This window comes from Hibiscus syriacus, unplaced genomic scaffold, assembly GCF_006381635.1.
Source record: "Hibiscus syriacus cultivar Baekdansim isolate YM2019G1 unplaced genomic scaffold, ASM638163v2 tig00113548_pilon, whole genome shotgun sequence".
In the NCBI taxonomy this organism is placed as follows: domain Eukaryota; kingdom Viridiplantae; phylum Streptophyta; class Magnoliopsida; order Malvales; family Malvaceae; genus Hibiscus; species Hibiscus syriacus.
Window position 1 is genome coordinate 424,821 of NW_024063465.1, and position 17,045 is coordinate 441,865.

At 31.6% G+C, this 17,045-nt stretch overlaps 2 protein-coding genes across 2 annotated transcripts; one reads left to right on the forward strand and one right to left on the reverse strand.

Moving 5' to 3' along the window:
• The first annotated feature begins 846 nt into the window (after positions 1-846).
• LOC120186529 (ethylene-responsive transcription factor ERF054-like) lies at positions 847-2,653 on the forward strand. The gene has a single exon (XM_039190425.1). It carries the CDS (start codon positions 961-963, stop codon positions 2,263-2,265), a length of 1,305 nt encoding a protein of 434 aa, XP_039046356.1. The 5' UTR covers positions 847-960; the 3' UTR covers positions 2,266-2,653.
• Positions 2,654-11,671: 9,018 nt separating this feature from the next.
• Positions 11,672-13,661, reverse strand: LOC120186530 (E3 ubiquitin-protein ligase RMA1H1-like). Its single transcript, XM_039190426.1, has 2 exons — positions 13,557-13,661; positions 11,672-12,510 (listed from the first exon to the last, which is right to left on the reverse strand). The coding sequence occupies exon 2, from the start codon at positions 12,492-12,494 to the stop codon at positions 11,727-11,729; it is 768 nt and encodes a 255-aa protein (XP_039046357.1). The 5' UTR covers positions 12,495-12,510; positions 13,557-13,661; the 3' UTR covers positions 11,672-11,726.
• Between the last annotated feature and the right edge of the window lie 3,384 nt (positions 13,662-17,045).

A 17,045-nucleotide genomic window follows, 5' to 3' on the forward strand; every position in this document is an offset into this window, starting at 1 on the left:
CGAATGTCATTATTTGAACCTAAAATATTTAAGTAAAATAGTATTCACTTTTATTTATGGTATCACTTTCTTCATGTACAAATTAGAATGATTAAATTGTTCATAATGTTCACCTCTAAGTAGAAAAAAATACTTAAATACGTTCAAGCTTACGAATTTTTAAATATTACAATAACATTGATCATAACCGAATTAAATTTTAAAGATAATATTATCGCGAGGAGCGGTAACATGAAAGGTATAAAAAATTACAGAGACCAAATACTGAATTTAAAAATAGTTGAAAGACCAAAACAATAGTTTTACCAAAATATAGGGCAAAGAGAGAAAATTGGAGTGAAAGCAACGTCACCGGAAAGGACCAAGCCAACCCCGTGTAGGGGCCGACAATGGAAGGATTCTCCACTTCTCTATGTTATTTAAGCCACCTTCACCTTCCCTGCATTTTTCTTCTAAATTTCTCTTTTGAAAAAACAGAGCCTCCCCTGTTTTTTCTCTTTTATTTTACAATTTTCTCTTTAAATTCATAGCTTTCTCCCACTCCCCGCTCCAAAAATCTCTCGAATTCAATTCAGAAAGCAACGAAGTTCAACGCCTTTCAGCACCCGTTTAGACTTTGATCGTTGCAAATCGAAGCAAAAAAAGCTCGCTCTCTCTGTTTTTCTTTGATTTCAAATCCAGTTTTTGGGATGGGGTCAATGATCATGAATTTTCAGCTGATTCTTTTCGATATATTTCATTGGATTAGCTATTAAATTCGTTTCTCAGATTGTGGATTTGGTTCTCTCTGTTTTTTTATCTTCTGGGTTCTGACCACATTTGAATTTGGGGTACCTTTTGATTTTGAACCGTTCCAGTTGTTATTTTTATCATTTTGGATTTGTATTTTTTTTTTTGAAGTTTTTGATTTCCATAGAGAGAGCGAGCGATTTTTCAGGGGTTTATTGAAGTATTTTATCAATGGCTGCTGCAAAATATAGTGACGAGTCCAAGAAAGGTTTTAGTGATGGAACAGAGGAGACGGGGATCGGGCAAGATTCGGAGATTGGTAAGGGGAACGAGCTCGATTTTGGGTTCGAAAAACGGCAATGGAAGCCAGTTTTTGGTGAAGCTTCCATGTCACAAAGACCTCACAAGAAGATTCGTAGTCCTCAACGACGCCAGGAATCTGTTCGATCATTTGCTTCAATGGCGGACCAGTCGTCTTCTATTTCGCCTTCTCTAACGCTTTCTTTACCGTCTCCTTCTTCTTCTTCGACGAACGCTTCTTTGGCATCTTCGAGACTGGTTTTCCCTTTCGCTTTCGATGCATCCCAGCAGCCGGTTTACCTTACTCAGACAATGCTCCGCCCGTCGCTGCAAAATCAGCAACAGATGATTTCGTTTAGTCCTCAACAGCAGCAGCAGCAACACGGGTTCGTTTATCGACCCTTTTTTGCCGGAGAATCGTCACCGGTACCGCCTCCGCAACTGCCGTCGCATCAGCAGCAGCAGTTTCTTCAATATTGGAGTGATACATTGAGTCCAAGAAGGAGGATGGCGATGATGAACCGCTTGGGACAAGACGGTCACCAATTGTATAGACCGCCATTGCAGCCTATAAACACAACAAAGCTTTACCGAGGCGTGAGACAGAGGCATTGGGGAAAATGGGTAGCTGAAATCCGTCTTCCTCGAAACCGGACTCGCCTTTGGCTAGGCACGTTCGACACCGCGGAAGACGCTGCATTAGCCTACGATCGCGAGGCGTTCAAGTTGAGAGGAGAGAATGCAAGGCTCAATTTCCCTGAGCTTTTCCTCAACAAAGACAAAGATAAAGATGATTCACCAGGGCCAAGTTCTGTCCCACAAGAAGAACGGGAAGGGCCTAATTCTCAGCCAACCGAAGTCGAAATGGTGCCACCATTGACTCAGTCTCAGCTCGACAACCCCAACAACGATTCGGGGTTCAAATCCAGTGAGGCTACAACCAGCGACAATGTACAAATGGCAGCCGAGTGCTCGGGTTTGGGCGAAGGCAGGGGTTCGGGTCCTCAGGAACTCGTGTGGGGAGATATGTCGATGTCCGAAGCTTGGTTCAGTGCATTCCCAGCAGGCTGGGGTCCAGGGAGTCCAGTCTGGGATGATTTAGACACCACAAACAATCTCATTTTACCTTCAAATCTCCCTTTCCACGACCAAAATCAACAAGAAGAATTTGGTGACACTACTTCTTCCACTTCTTGTCCAATGAAACCCTTCTTTTGGAAAGATGAAGATTCTTAAAAAAGAACTCGTCTTCTCGGTCCGAAAATCTCACGGTTTTGTCTGCATCTTTTATTGTCAATTGTCATCATTTTCCTTTCATCGGCTGCAGATTTTTAGATGAAACCAGCCACTGATTTCAACAGATTTCTCCACCCATTTTCATCAAACCTGCAAAAAAAGTTTACATATTTTCAAACTTTTTTAGCAGTGGTTTGCGCTCGTGTGTTCCCTTACAGCATGTTTTTTAGTGTCAATAAACAACCTTTTCAGCATCGTCTTGTTGATGTAATGTTTGGTTCCGTAGCTCCATTCAATAGATTTGAGTGTGAGGAGACAGTTTGGTGATCTCCTTTCTCATTTGGTACCAAAATCCATCTTCGAGCTTTTATTTGTCTGCTCGAAAAAACATGGATTTTCTGCACATTTTAGCGTTCGTTATATGTAATTTTACCGAACTTTAAGCACATTTACAGCATTGCCTTTTTGTTATTCAATCATTTTACTCTGCTATTAGTTTCTATAATAACAACAATAAATTTACAGAATTACCTGTTACTGGATCAAGCGATAAGAAGTTTTAGATCTTCGGATTTTTTTTTCCTCGACAATAAATTTTATTGAATAAGACGGACTAAATTATGTTACGAGCCTCGTTAAAAATTTCCTTAAACCAATGAAAGCTGCACAAAATTGTTTAATTTTGATAAAGTTGTGTTACATAATAAGTGTTTTTTTTTAAAGGTGTGATTTATAAGATATATTTTTATCAATGTTATAGACTTCGCCTTCGACATTAGTTTTATTCATAGTCAAAAAAAAAATAACGATACTTAGTCGGACTACTACATTGACCTAAATCCGAAAGACACTCCTTTTTTTTAAATAATTATTTTCTAATATCATCTTACTAAATAAATATAAAATACTTAGGGCATTGGAGGAGAAAAAACCCCTCCAGCCCATCGCCACATCTCTCGTTACAGTAGCGAAACGCTACAGTCCGCGCCACATCTGGCGCGGTACTGTAGCATGCGCTACAATTTTTTTTAATTCAAATAAATTAAATTACAAGATAAAAAAATACTTTAAAATTATATATATATAAATACTAATTGTTTTGTAATTTTTTGTATTTTTTTTGTATTTTTTCTGATTTTTTATATTTTTTATGATTTTTTTTAAATTCAAGTAGATTAATTTGTAAGATAGATAAAAATACATTGAAATTAGATAAATAAACATACTAATTTTTTGAAACATAAAAACTACAACAAACATAAAAACATAGAAAATACTAATAAAACTCGAACAACATTTTAACCAACAACTCAAACACAACAATTTAACTAATAATCAGACAAACCCCCTCCACTCCCTCCAAGATCATCAAAGTTCATTCCAAACACATTAAAAGTAGTAGAGGTTGACTGTTCTTCTTCTTTTCGTTTCCGAAGAATTTTTTGTTGTTCGTTTCGAAAATAGTGGCGTCCTTCGGGGTCAGAAATGGTATCTAGATCCATCGCAAGATAGATAAAAATACATTGAATGTTTTATTTATATTTTTTATCTTGATATTTATTAGAAATATATATGTTTTATTTTATATTTTTAAAATTAATATTATAATAGTTAAATATTATGAATAAAGTAGATTTAGTAGTAATGTAGAGATAGCGCTGGAGATGAATTACTGTTTCATCTCTACAGTAGAGATAGAGATACATTAGAGTAGAGATGCATTGAACATGGCCTTATTACACTATCTCAAGCTGTCCTAATTTATTATTATTAATAAAAGATTAAAAATTAATTGATATTTAAATATTTTTTTAGTTAGATTTAAAGATAAGCCGACTTTTAGTTAGATTGGTGATCAAGGAATCTGTTTTCTTGCCGTGAAATGTCAAACTCGGACTATAAAAATGCTTCAAACCAATGGAAAGAGGGATTTAGATTTATAGCCCTATTTAAAATATTCCAATACTTAATTAACGGGTTTTGGTGAGGTGTCTACGTCGTCATCCGTTAGGCACATCAGCAACTGTCGACCACGTCATCGTGTCGTTAACGATTTAACGGTTCGGTAGTATAATTGAAACGAAAATCAAAGTTTAGTATTGTAATTAGCAAAATTGAAAGTTTAGTGGTATAAACGATACATCGCCTAAAGTACGGTGGTATCCGATGTAGTTTACCCTTAATTAATTTATATTAATAAACTCGAAAACTGTAAACTAATCAGCCGAAAGATTTAACGATGAATTAAAGAAGTGAGAAATGCTTATAAGCATAACCCATGTTTATCATATCCTAATCTTCATGCTTAACATTGACTAATTAATTAATTAAACATTCAAATATGATGGAGAAAGGTGGGACCAGTCATGAAATCATCTTTATTATTTGGCACGATAATGATCAACCCACACACACTCATATGACAAACAAATTTTAACTAGAAACCTACAAAAAAGTTTTTGTTTTTCTGGGTTTTATTATACACAAATCAAGAATTAATGGACGTGTCATAATTTTAGTATAACCACTGGTATCAGATTTATTGATAGATTAATCCAGATATGATACTGTAGAGATAAGAGTGATCCTCTAAATTTAGTTTGTTCTATTCACAATCGTCAAGATTCAAATCTCGGACCTTACTTAAGGGATCTAGTGCCTAGACCAATTGGTTGTTGGTTGGATTGTAAGCATCTAAAAAGTTAAAATATAATTTTATTATTTTTTATAATTACATAAATTTATAATTGAGTTACTTTTGTACCTGTAGTAGGTTTAATTTATCATTTTATCTCTTATGATTTTTTGCATCAATTTAACCCTCGACGTTGTTTAGAGACATTACCCTAACCCTCGAAGTCATCTTTGACAAACGAATTGTTAATCTTCTGTGTTTATCGACGCCACTAATTTCCACGCCAATAATGACGTGACATTTATTAATAAATAAATAATAAAATATTTACTAAATAGAATGGTTAAGAAAAATCTCCAAAATTTTGACATGATCCCACATAAATAAATAAAAAAAAATTAGAATTTTTTTCTAACAGTCATGTTTAGTAAATATTTCAACAAAATCCCTTAATTACACACATAGAAGATTCAGAATTATGTCAATCAAAACGGTTAATGAACTTCAAGTATTAGGATAATATCACTAACAACTTTGATGACTAAATTGATAAAAAAAAATTACAAGAGTAAAAAAATTAAGTACTTTAGAGATAAAAATAATCTTTTAAGCCTAAAATTTTATATTCTAGGGACCGAAGAGAAAGTTTTTTTTTGGACAGACAGAGACATCGAAGTATTGCATCATTTAAATGATTAGAATTAATTATTTTAATCAAATTTAAAGACTAATGCATATAAAACAAAAAATAAAGATTAAAAATTATCAAGTTTGAAGACTAAATATTACTTTATCCTATGTTAAAATGGAGGTTTGTTTCATTAATCTATTTTTTAATAAAATATCTGTGTTAAAATATTATATTTGATTTGTGGTTTTGCTTTAGGTACATTTGTACATCATTTAACAATAAGATAATGTATATTATTGCCGGTTCTTCAATTTTTATTGTATTATTATTGTCTTATCTTTTCACATTCTTGCACATTTTTATATATATATATTTTTTAATGCATATTAAAATTTAAACGAAGAAGCTTATTAGATTAATTAATATTTTTATTGTATTTACAACTAATAAAATTTAAAATTTTAATAATTTATAAAACTATAAAATTTCTGGCTTCTAAAAAAACCTTTAGGTCATTAAACAGAGACTCCTAATTATATCTAATTTAATATAGTTTTTAAATTATAATAATTATTCGAACACGTTATAATCATATAATTAAATTAATTACATCTTAATTCAATTCCCCTTCCATATTCTAAAGTATTTTTAAATTTGGATAAAAGCAATTAATCTTATCATCTCAGGTATTTAAATATAGAATATTGGGTTCAATAAATTTATACAATGAGCCGAAAGACTCAGCAACTAACTGTTTTGTAAATAATAATAATAATAAAAACATATAGGGTAAAGTATACAAATGACTATGGACTATAGGATGTTGTTTTATTAAGTAATTTGATTATTAAATATTACAAAATAGCCTAATGAACATAAAATATTGCTTTGTTAAGTCCTTCAATTATCAAAAGTTACAAAATATTACCCGACTATTCATTATATTATAAACTCACCATTTTCTGTTAAAAAGTTAGTGGTTGTCTAAGTTGAACGTTAACATGATGACTGTGGTATGATAGTCATTTAAGATTATGTGATTAAATTTTATCATATCACTGTTAGTATATTAGCTTTCAGCTCAGAATACAGTCAATTGTTTAACGAAAAAGGACGGGTTTAGATCATAATAAATAATTTGGTGACCATTTTATAACTTTTAATAGTGAAATCCAATCCACATCTAAATCTAAATCTAAATCTCATTGGAAATAGAAGCTGACGTGGCTTATTTTGCCAACATGCTGGGAAAACCAATTTTATCCCCGACTCAATGCATGTAATAATTCCCGCTCGACAGACTCAATCACGCGAAGGAGAAACAAGGGTAAAACTATTGAATTGGACACTTTTGTTTCATAAGTAATCTTTTTTAGTCAACGAATTTAATAAAATAACATTTTGATCATTTACTTAATCATTTATAACTTTTTAGTCATTTACTTTATCAATTTATAATATTATGATCATTGAGACATTAAATATTCTAGTTTGATGACATGGAATAGTATTTAACTAGGTCTTTAGACAATGTCAGAAGATAATGGAGGCTAGTGGGGGCCATGGCCCCCCAAAAAATTTGAAAATTATAGTTTAGACCTTTAAAATTTTTAATTTGGTCCTCACAATTTTTTTTTAAAAATCATATTAATTTTTAAAGTTTTTAAATATTTTTAATTAAATCCCTCCCATAATTTTTAAAAATTCTCATTAAATCTCTCAAAATATAAAAAAAATGTTAGTAGGGTATTCAAATGGTTAATTCGAGCACCGACCGAACCGAATTACCATTAACCGAGTTAACTGAACTTTTTTTTTCTTTAACTGTTAACTGAATCGAATTTTTCTTTGAAAATATTAACCGAATCAAACAAAGTTTGGTTATTTTGGCCGGTTAACCGAATTAATCGATTTTTTAATAATTTTTTTATAATTAGATTAATTTAAATATAATATATATATATTATTTGCGTTACAAATTAATTAGGTATTAATAATTTAATGAATCTAGTGTGATTAAAAAATAATCGGGTAATTAATTTTTAATGGGTTTGAGCTTAAAATAGGTTTATAATATATATAATATTTAATAATTTTGGTTAATTAATTAATTTCAAACCGAATTAACTATTAATCGAATATTAAAAAAACATTAACCGTTCCCCAATCGAACTAATTTGGTGGCCGACCGAATTAACCGAACTAATTTAGTTTGATCGGTTAATTTAGTTAAAACCGAATAGTGAACACCCCTAGAAAATAGGTGGAGACATTTAAAATTTTAGTGACCAAAATATTATAGATACATATTGTGAGTGACTAAAATGTTATAGGGTAAAGTACACAAATGGTCTCCAATTATAGGATATTGCTTTATTAAGTTACTCGACTATTAAAAGTTACAAAATGATCATCCGACTATTCATTATGTTCTAAACTCGTCATTTTCCATTGAAAATAGTAAAAACATTCAACAAATTATTGCATGGTTTTCACGGCAATCCGAGCCAAGCTAACTCAGTCTTCAATAGGGATGGCAAAAAAACCCGAACCCGACGGGGAAAACCGAAAACCGAATTAAACGGGTCGGGTTCGGGGATGATAAACGGGGACGGGGACGGAAACGGGGAAAACCCATTTATTTTAAACGGGGACGGGGACGGGGACGGGTTTGGTAATCCCCGCCCCGATTACCCGATTACCCGCCCCGATACCCGACCCGATAAATATTAAAAATAATTATCTATATATATATATAATAATATTAATAAATTTAATTTAACTAAAAAATATATATTTATATATTTAATTTAAATATATATATATATACCCGACCCGATTCTCGGCCCAATACCCGACCCAATACCCGGCCCAATACCCGTTTAAATAACCGTTTATGCTAAACGGGGATACCCGTTTCCCCGCGGTTTTCCCCGATTACCCGACGGGGATCCCCGTTTAAATCCCCGCGGTTTTTTAAACGGGGACGGATACCGGTTTTTTAAACGGGGACGGGGGACCAATACCCGGCCCGAACCCGGCCCGTTGCCATCCCTAGTCTTCAAAAGAGGTTATTGATTCATGGTGTCGTTTTTATATTTGATTTCATATGTAGACATGTTTTTTTTCAATTGACAATTCTTTATCTCAAGGAGACGAGTTTTTTTGGTGTTTCGTTATCAACCCATTCTCGGAACTCGACTCAGTTAACCTCTTGTAGTGAGTCGCATGACAAATAAATATCTTCGTGTCTCAGATCTCCAGAAATTATGGCTTTTGTTCGTTGAGAGCGACACCGAGAGATTGAAATTATTTCCGACATTGATGATAAAATCAAGCTCACTGTTGAGAGACAAGTTTATTTAATTACCCTATTTTTGCAGACAATTCGAAGGTGGCAAGAACGAGAATTAAATTTATAATTTATATATAGTATGAGTACTAATCACATAATTTGACCTTTTATTAAATGGTATCGTGGTTGCTAAAGAAAATGCTTTTTTTCTACGTAACTGATATGTGGTCCTAATTAGTTTTTGACAATTAATTTTCTTTTCAATAATCTATGTTTGTAGGGGTGAAAATGAAATAAGATTTTTTTAATTAGTCTGAGTAAGTACAAGGCGATATATGTTCATATATAGCTTTTCACCAATCGACATTGAACGCTCACACCCCTGATATTTTTTGTGCTTAAATATGGGACCTCAATGAATAACAACAATTCATTTACCATCGAAGTCGCTTGGTTGATGCATAAAATAAGATTTAAACATATAAGAAAATATCTTGTATACATTTTTCTAAGTTTCATGAAGTTGTTATAAATTAATAGTTTAATTGATTTAATTTTATAAAAAAATATCAACAATTTAATTTTATCTAACCTAAACTTAGAAATGATCGGTTTGAGAATACTTAAGCAGATTTCAATAATCTATTAAGTGATTTTAGTGATAAAAGAGGATGTCATTCTCTCTAAAAAAAATTGAAATCAAACAATTACAGCTATAAGATGTGTATACGTTATCAATAAACTAAAAAAAAATCTTAACATATACTATTGGAATTAACCATACACATGATTTAGGGTAAACTTTACTCACCAACTTAAATAAACCTAATATGCCTTTTATTTCAACGTAAAGAAATAAGCTCATCCATTATGAATAAGTTTGATAAAATGTCTTAGTTTATTGCCAATAATGTTATTTTGGAAGTATTAATCAACAATATTATGTCATATAGTTATCTTATTTAATTTTGTATTTAGATTTATTCAAAAAAAAAATCAAATTATTCATTTTAATTCGAAGGTCCATTGATAATTAGGAAGTTTAGACAGAAACGTTAGACCCAACAAATAGGCAGCGGACCAAAATGCTTTACAAAAATGGGTGTTTCCTTCACTTATTTTCATTCCAAATATCAAGCAATCCAAATAAGCTTATTGTATTAGAATACAATCCAAGTTTATATGTAATTAATTATTTCAATTAAATAATCAAATTTGTGCTGATATTTTTCAATAATACGTCTTAAAAATTTGAGTATGAATTCTTGCTTTAAGAATATAATATATTTTATTTTCGGTTAAATACTTATTTAATAATTTTATTTTTCAAAATGAGATCATATTTTTTTTTTAATTGTGGCTTTGTTAAGGAGCTGCGGGAGGGCATCCAGGCTTTGTGTGCTCTTTCTCGTAGAACTAGCTGATGGGAGCATGAACTTGCTTGGACTCTTTTCTATCTTAAGGGTGTGTTTGGTTGGGGGAATGTGAGATTCCCAAGGGAATGAAATCTACATTCTCCCGTTTGGTTGGTAGGGAATGTCATTCCCAGTAATTTTACATTACCAATAGTGAATTTTTTGGGTATATTACCGGGAATGTCATTACCTCCTTTTCTTTAGGTATTGTTGGATTACCGACGTTTTGGACTAAAATGTCCTTAATTTTTTTTTTCAAAAATATCCTTATTCTGTCATTGAATAATAAAAATTCTACGAATGTTAAATTATAAATTTATCCTTAAACTATTTTAGATTTACAAAAAAAAAAGTGTATAATTAAATTTTTATATGAAGTTCATGGGTTAAAATAAAATTTTACCCTTTCATTAAATCTTTTTATATTTTAAATTTTGTAAAAAAAATATATAAATTTTATGAATTTAAATTTTTTAAATAAAATATATAAATATTTTCCAACTTGTTAAAAAAACAAATATATAATAAGGATAATTTGGTCAAATATACATTCCAATAATCTTTTATTCCTTTAACCAAACACAGTAATCTTACATTCCTGTTAAACCAACCAAACACAAAATACAACATTCCCAGTAATCCTATTCTCTGATAATCTTTTATTCCCACTGGTAATCTTACATTCCGTGAACCAAACGCACCCTAAGGGTAAGTCCCTTCTCACCGTGATTTTTAAACTTGCTTGGGGATGTCACATTTATAACATCTGGAAGGAGAGAAATCGTAGGCTCTTCAGGGGTACATTTCGCTCGATTGATGCTGTGTTACAGGTATAAAGGAGATGATTCAGATTCGACCCAGGGGATGAAAAATTACTAAGCTCGACTCTGTAAATGCTCGTCTTTGTGAGGTTTCTTTTTTATTATCGGAGACTCAATTATATTTTTTATTTTTATTCATATGTAAAAAGATGGCCTATTCTTCTCCATAGATTGATCAATATTGACCCTTTACAGTTATGAATGCAACCTTTAGCAGCCTTTACCTAATCCCACCGCCATTTTTTTCCACCAACTCTCCCAACTTGGTAGTCGATAACAAACCTATGGAACAGTAAACTGAAAACATGTTTGTATTTACATGTCGAGGGTTAACTTTGAAAAAAAAATCATTTAACTATGGGTTAAAAAGGATTAAATTGAATTATTAATGTTTAGGAGAGCCTAAAAAAAGATAATTATACCATTTAACCAGTGTATTAAAATGAGTGATTTTAAATCTAGAAGAAAAACACAATATATTTAATCAAGCTCGTAATTATATATTACATTATCACTTCATGGGAAATGTTGGTATCTCTTAAGCTATGAGTACATCAGGCTGAATTCGTATTTACAGAGATAGGGGTGTGCAAAAGGTCGGTTTAAAAATAAATCGTACATATTTAACCGGATATTTTGGTTTAATCGGTTTGAAAGTGAGAGATCAGAACAAAAGAAGACATATAATTAAGCAACAGAAGATGAAAATGCTTAATCTGCTCAGTGACTTATCAGCTTGCATTATGTGCCTTCTGATCCTAGGGCTAGGGCTCCCAGCAAAATTGTGGGTATTCGGATGGGAATATAAGTTTGTAGCCGAATCTCCGGATACCCGTGCGTGTACCATTTCACCGACAAACCGCATCACCGGATCGACTACACTCATTGTCGTGCCTCCGGGACTAAGCATAGGCGAAGACGGATAGTCGTACACTTGCCGTTGATACGAGTAACCGTGGCGATTGTGATGTATTTGATGTGCAAATTGTGGAGTACTTGGAGTATTAGGTGTTCTTGGTGTGCCAAGATCAGGACCGAGAGGTCTCTTTGGGATGACTATGCCGAGTTGGGGAGCCTTGCTTTTCGATGCCTTGCTTGTCCGGCCTCGACCGTAAAGCGGCACAAGCGTCGAATCGGAAACTTCGGCCTTGCATACAGGGCATTGTGGCGGCTTCTGGTCTTGGTTTTCGGTGGAGTTGGACTGAAATTGAAGCCATTTGTACATGCAGGGCCAGCAATATATGTGACCGCATAGCGTCACTACAGGATCATGCACAGTATCGAGGCAGATGTTGCAGTCGAAACCGGCCGAGGAATTATCATCAGGATCCGTGATTGCTTCCGGCGACGTCATCCACTTCTCCATCGATCTTTTACCTTCTAGTAAACGGTTTTGAACTCCGGCTTCCCCGACGTACTGCTCGATGGCCATGATCTACAGTCAAAATCTGCAATATGTGTGGAAAGGAAATCAGATTAGAATCATAAGAACATAATCGCCTCAACTGAAAGTATCATATATCTTATGATTAATGTCTCATGTCGAACGCCCCGGAGGTTGTTCCGATGTTGGCTCTCATTTAGCTTTTGCTCAACGCTCAACTCGTGTACATACCGACTTGAACATCGGAGAGCCAATAAAGGAACAATGTCCGACCTCGATTAACGAAGAACTTGTAAAAAATAAATTATTATTAGACTTTTCTTCGAGTAGGTGGTGGTATTTAGAAAATCTAGCCTAGTGCATAAATTCTTGAAACACATGCCTAACTTAGTTGACTTAAATGATAAGTTTTAATAGAATATTTTCATGGAAAGCACAACAACCAAGCATATCATATCAAGTTGACGGCTCAGATTTTCGTGGATATATCTAAACATAACAAACATGCAACTCTATATGATGTACTAAGGCTTTGAATTTTCTCTATTTGGCTGCTACAAATTGTGTAATCGATTTTCTTCATTGTTTAATTCAAAAATTTGATCTCACTTGTAAATCCATTCTCTCATTTTTAATTTTTATTTGAATCAACTCGAATTATTAAGTATTAACAAATCAATTCAATAAAATTAACGATTCAATTAACGCACAAGTTTTGAAATTAAGTGTTTACAATGAAAACAAAAATTATATAAGTTAAAAGACCATTTCATGTTCTTATATATATAAGTTAAAAATTATATTTCAATTTTTGTTACTCATACCGGATCGTAAAACAAACAAACAAGAATAAACAAAATTTCCTTCGGTTTTTGCAGATCAAAAGCAATTGAGATTAGAAAATTCAGAAAAAGAAACGAAAGCAGAGAAGATCATCAGCAGCAGAGCAACAATTTTCCTAAAGCTATTGAGATTTGATCAAACAAGCTTAAAGAAGACTCGGAAATCAATCACGATACAGAAATCAACCAGAAAAAACAAAAAACCTTCGAAAATTCAAGAACAAATCATACTCGAAAAACAAAACAGAATCAAATCACGGTAACATACCAGCTGGTTTTGAGTAACAAGAGAGCAGATTTTTTGGATTTTCTTTCCTCAGAGGAGAATCTGATTAACTTGATTGAAAGCTTAATGGAAAAAATAAACGAGAGAATCTATGGAGAGGAAAGAGCGGCTCTGCCTTTATATAGAGACGAGCAACAAAAAAACGCTTCAAAATATTAAAATAAAATAATGATTTATGTTAGATTATATTTATAAATAAGCTGATGTCCACTCATTAACTCGCATTAGTACTTCAAAAAATATCTTTTTGCTCAAATAATAAAATAAATATTATTTGTTTTTATTTAATTTCATCAAAATCTTCTAGAGAATTTTTTTTACCTCTTTTAGATGTATACAAAGTATCATTCATTATATCATCATTCTCTGACCCTTGATGATTATTTTGACAGAAGCGTTAGAATAAAGTAGTGTAAAATTTTAAAATCATCCTATAAATATCATAATCGTAAACTACACTAAATATCATGGTGCTTTAGGTGTCCACTGAACTTTGATTTTCGTTTTAATTATATCACTGGGCGTTAGATCGTCAACAGTCAGATAAAAACGATATTATTTGGTGAAGTGTCTACGTCGATGGCCGTCAGTCACGTCCGTAGCCATCAGGCACATCATCGTTCCACTAACGATTTAACGGTCTAGTGGTGTAATTGAAATGAAAATCAAAAATCAATGTTGTAATTGACGAAATTAAAAGTTTAATGATATAAATAATATAAAGTTTAGAGTTCGATGATATCTAAGGTGGTTTACCCATTTCATAAATACCATAGACTTGGGTCTAGATTAAATCCCACTAAGCACAAGTTATTTAATTTTAGTGGTAAATTTGTCTTTTCAAGTAATCTAAAACACTCTCAATCATAACATCTTGCCATATGTCCTCGATAGAATTTGAGACCTAAAATCCTACAAATACTTTTCAACATCGGTTCTCTTTTAAAATATTAAATTAATAATTTTTTAAGTTTAATTAAGGATAAAGTAAAAAAATAATCCCGACTATAGGATATTACTTTATTAAGTACATTGATTATTAAAAGTTATAAAATAATCTTCTGACTATATAATATTATTTTATTAAGTCGTTTAACTATTAAAAGTTACAAAATAGTCATCTGACTATTCATTATGTTCCAAATTCGTCATTTTCCGTTAAAAATTGACGGTTGTTTAAGATGGGCGTTAACATGATGACTGACATATATAGTCGTTTGAGATTTTGAGATCATATTTTATTATATCACAGTCAATAGGTTAACGTTCAGCTCAGAATAATATCTATTTTTAACGGAAAATGACGAGTTTGGTGCATAGTGAATAGTCTGATGATCATTTTGTAACTTTTAATACGACGAGTGACTCAACAGAGCAACACTCTATAATTAGATAACCATTTTATAACTTTTAATAGTCGATGGACTTAACAAAATAGTATTCTATAGTCGGGGACCATTTGTGTACTTTACCAAATAACAATTTTAAAAAGTTATAAACTTTATTTTTGTAATTATTATTATTATTAAAACTCAAATACTTTTCAACATCGCTTCTCTTTTTACTTCTCTAGAAGAAATTTAAGTGTGTTTTTCATTTGTTTTTATTAAGAACAGATTAATCAGTCAAAATTTTGACTGGGAACTTTCCTTTGTCTATGCCTTCCCCCAGTTGATGCATTTTCAAAAGAAGGAAAAGACCATTTACCCTTAATTTGGCATATATTTATATAACTTTTATACATAAAATTTAATCATATTAAGAAATTTTTGTTAAGAATATTTCTTAGTCATTAATAGTACACACTCTATATATACAATTATTCAAATCCGAATTCTCTAGAATACAATATTTTTTTATTATTGATATTATTAAATAAATTTAATATATTATCTTTCTTTCTTTTTTTTTTGAATACAAAGCTGGCCTAGAGCCAATATCACAACTATTCCACCTCAACAAATACTCCATACAGCCTCCGGTATATCTTCATAGAGAACAAAGTCCCTGTCATTCGTCCAAGCCATACGTGCTAGTTCAGCCGCGGTCCTGTTCGCTTCCCGTGGTGCAAAATGAAAATCCAGCTGCCAATCACGCGTGCACAACGCTTGAACGTGCGCCAGCATCGGCGAACAGCACCCCTTATTAGAATTTTTTTATTATTATAGAAATTGGAGGTCTCATTAAAAACTCTATTCATATTCGTCCACATACAAAGAAATATGTCAACGAAAATTGGAAGGAAAAAATAGTACCTCATAGTTTATTAATAATGATACCCAATACATATGAAAATACGGAATATCCTCATATGGTGAAATACGTCATCACAACAAATCAGAAACACCTAAAACTCTCACATTCTCAATAAAAAAATGCCATCGACAATCATCCTATTTCTAAGTTACACCTCCAGTAAAATAATAAAAAACAACGCAAAAGAACATAACACAAAAGAAAACCAACACCTGCAACCATTTAAACTAAATCAAAACCCCTATTGAAGAAACGCGATCTAATGAATATCGACTTCGTCAGAGACCCAAGAATTTAATTTGAATGAGGCTCTATTCGACCCCTTTGAAGCATCTCTATAAGTTCCTTATTATCGCTTTCAGCAATAAGTTGACGGATATTCCAATCCATTGCTATACATAGACCCAAATACATTCCCCATAATTCAGCATCCACGACTTAAAGAATATCAAAATATTTTGATAAAGAATATACAACTATTCTTTAATTTAATATAATATAATATAATGACACATTTTAATATTAAAAGTTTATTATATTACAATAATATATTCTTTAATATAATATATTGTCACCTTTCAATAAAAGATGACTTAAAGACTTTTCCAAATTCCAATAAATTAATGAACATTATATTGACAAGTGGCATAAACTATTCACTTAATCAATTTGTTTTTGATATTTTCCACTAGTTTACTAATCAGTGGCCCATAATGAAAAATTATGTCAACGTCTCAATGATGGTTAAAAACATAGAAAAATTTTAATATTATGATCAAATAATAAAATGACAATCAAAACAAAACAAACATAAGTTTCCATTGGGTTAATTTATTTATTTATTTTTTAAATTTGAGATGATTATAATTTATTGGTAATGTATACATATTATATAAAAGTAGTTGTTCGAATCTAATTTTTTTTTAAAGAGAATATACTCATTATCATGAAGTAACAATTGCTTTTCTTTAATTGATTTATTAAGAAATCAATGATAAATGTATGTTTTATTACATAGAGCTAAAATATAAAAACTATATCTTCTTTAACGTTAGTTTTTTAAAATAATTTAAAATAAATTTAAAGTTATATCAGATTGATAAATCAATATTTAAATTACGTTAAAATAATATACCATAATACTAAAAGGTATTATTCAAATGGTAAGTAGTTTGATATTACTCAGGCAAGATTTCGGGTTTGAATCATTATGTA

Excerpts from the sequence above, each read along its gene's own strand:
- LOC120186529 (XM_039190425.1), top strand. The coding sequence starts at position 961 with ATGGCTGCTGCAAAATATAGTGACGAGTCCAAGAAAGGTTTTAGTGAT.
- LOC120186530 (XM_039190426.1), bottom strand. The coding sequence starts at position 12,494 with ATGGCCATCGAGCAGTACGTCGGGGAAGCCGGAGTTCAAAACCGTTTA.